At 39.1% G+C, this 2,140-nt stretch overlaps 1 protein-coding gene across 1 annotated transcript in view; it reads right to left on the bottom strand.

Annotated features, from left to right (window-relative positions):
* Positions 1-524: 524 nt before the first annotated feature.
* The window catches only part of RABEPK (Rab9 effector protein with kelch motifs), a gene marked incomplete at its 5' end in the record, with an annotated part of 3,368 nt that continues 1,752 nt past the window's right edge, over positions 525-2,140 (bottom strand). Inside the window, 2 exons of the mRNA XM_026657359.1 lie at positions 525-982; positions 1,353-1,502. Coding sequence (XP_026513144.1) covers positions 675-982; positions 1,353-1,502 — 458 coding nt within the window. The remainder of the gene's footprint in view (positions 983-1,352; positions 1,503-2,140) is intronic.

Below are 2,140 nucleotides of genomic sequence, written 5' to 3'. Positions count from 1 at the left end.
GTAAACTTTTGAAAGAATAATTTTGTGCAGAGTTAAACAACCTCCATTCCTGAGATGTTCATAACTGAGGTTCTACTGTATACTACTTCCAAACTGATAAGAGGCAAGCTAGGGATTAGACCAATATAGCAAGAGAGTTTTAACCATGCTGACATATTTATGCCAAACTTTCTCCATGGAGACCAGTCCTGAGAAATTAGAGATGGAGAGGACTTGCTAACCTGAAGGCTGCTATGGAAAGGTTACCTCAAACAGATGAAATTTAGTTTTTCCTTCAAAGCACATTCCATCAGCTCAACTTGATCACAAGGCAGATTCCAGAGCCAGCCAGCCACCTAGGTTTCAGCTCCACTCTTGCCAATAGCAAAATATGCATTAAATCTACCTCTTAGTTGCATATCCTCTGAAGGAGACTATAAAAGGTAGCTGTACACATTTCTGGAGTTTGTGACCCTTTAGGTGAAGGACATTACATATATGTAAATATACACAGCAGCCCAGGAAGGCAAAGTAATAGAGTCATCTATAACAAGAGAATTTTAATAAATAAGATTTTCTTAGCACAACACTCAGTTCATGCCAGAATTTAATTTCTTGGAGTGATCTTGTCAGTTATAAACACTGAAAAAAGAATTAGATTTATACAAGTGGACAGTTTGAGTACTCTGGTTTTATTACTTAATCAGATTCACAATACAGTCCCTGTGAATCTCCCCTTGAGTATCCATCCCACCAAATATTAAAAACAAATACATCAATTTGTCTTCTGTGCAGTCTTTTCCTATTTGTTTTTTCTGATCGGAGTCCCCCTCATCACTGACTGTTTCAGTTGCTTCCTTCCCGATTGTATTTCTGCTGGTTACAGCTGAATCTCTGTTCTTAACATTGACACATACTTGCCATGGAATGATGCACATGGAATGGTCCAACCTTCCAGGGGGCAAAGGAGAATCAAATTCTAATAGCGTCCATTGTTGGTTTTCTGCAGTTCAAAAAAGACACAAAACTCACTGTGAAATCAGTTTGAAATTCACAAAATTGGAAAGAAGAACAAGGATAGTGGCATCATCAAATTATGGACTAGTCTGCAATGTTATAACCCCCTAAAAAAAAGAGGGTGGGGTGGGGGAGGTCGTGCTGATTAACCATCACATTATACCACTGTAGAATTGGAGTAATGCCACTGATTTCAATAGACACACACTGGTGTAAAGTTGTGGTAACCAAGAAGGGAATTGGGTTTGGAGTTTCCAGGGAAGATGTAATAATAATTCCTATGATAAAAATATATTTTTCATACAGTAATTAAGGGTAAAAACCTTTGTAGAATTTTATGAAAAAAAACTTCCCACCTATGTGATATTTATACATTGTATCCAGTGCCCCAGTTGGGTCCATTCCACCAAAAATGTACAGATGGTCTCCAAAGGCAGCAGCTGAGTGGGCTGCCCGTCCTCCTGGGACATCACCAGCAGCTGGTAACTTTTCCCATCTCATATCCTCTATAGGCAGAAAAATAAATCAGTGGCTACATTGTATAGAATGAAATAAACGGCTATTTATTAGCATTAAAAGGCCAACAGTTGGGCAGGGTCTGAAATCCTCTGAATCAGCCCCATCTTTGAGTTTGCTTTTGTTTTAAAGCAGTCACACTTGGGCTTTGCTTGTAAGAGCTCAGGCTAGTAACAAGACTGCTGTTCTTTTGGATGTGAACAACAATTGCAGGTACTTAGCACTTTCCTGCATCAGAGGTACTGTCCTTCTGGGGAGGTGGCATTGGGGGAAGCACAAAGATTTTCCTTCTATGGGGATGTGCTAGATTTCTTCTTTCCATTGCATGGGAGTTTCTGGTGGTACCAACAACCAGCAGGAGTACACTTGGTTGAGGATGTTCTCCCTCCCATATATAATAGGGGAGCAACTATAGTAGAACTTCGGAGTTACGAACTGACCGGTCAACCATGCATCTCATTTGGAACTGGAAGTACGCAATTAGGCAGAAGCAGAGATTTTTAAAAAAGCAAATACTGTACAGTACTGTGTTAAATGTAAACTACTAAAAAAATAAAGGGAAAATTTAAAAGAGACTTGACAAGGTAAGGAAACTTTTTCTGTGCTTGTTTCATTTAAATTAAGATGA

Source organism: Terrapene carolina, unplaced genomic scaffold (genome assembly GCF_002925995.2).
Source record: "Terrapene carolina triunguis isolate 2854851 unplaced genomic scaffold, T_m_triunguis-2.0 Scaffold238, whole genome shotgun sequence".
Taxonomy (NCBI): domain Eukaryota; kingdom Metazoa; phylum Chordata; order Testudines; family Emydidae; genus Terrapene; species Terrapene triunguis.
Note: the sequence above shows the minus strand (reverse complement) of the source record. Positions and strands in the feature narration are given on the sequence as shown.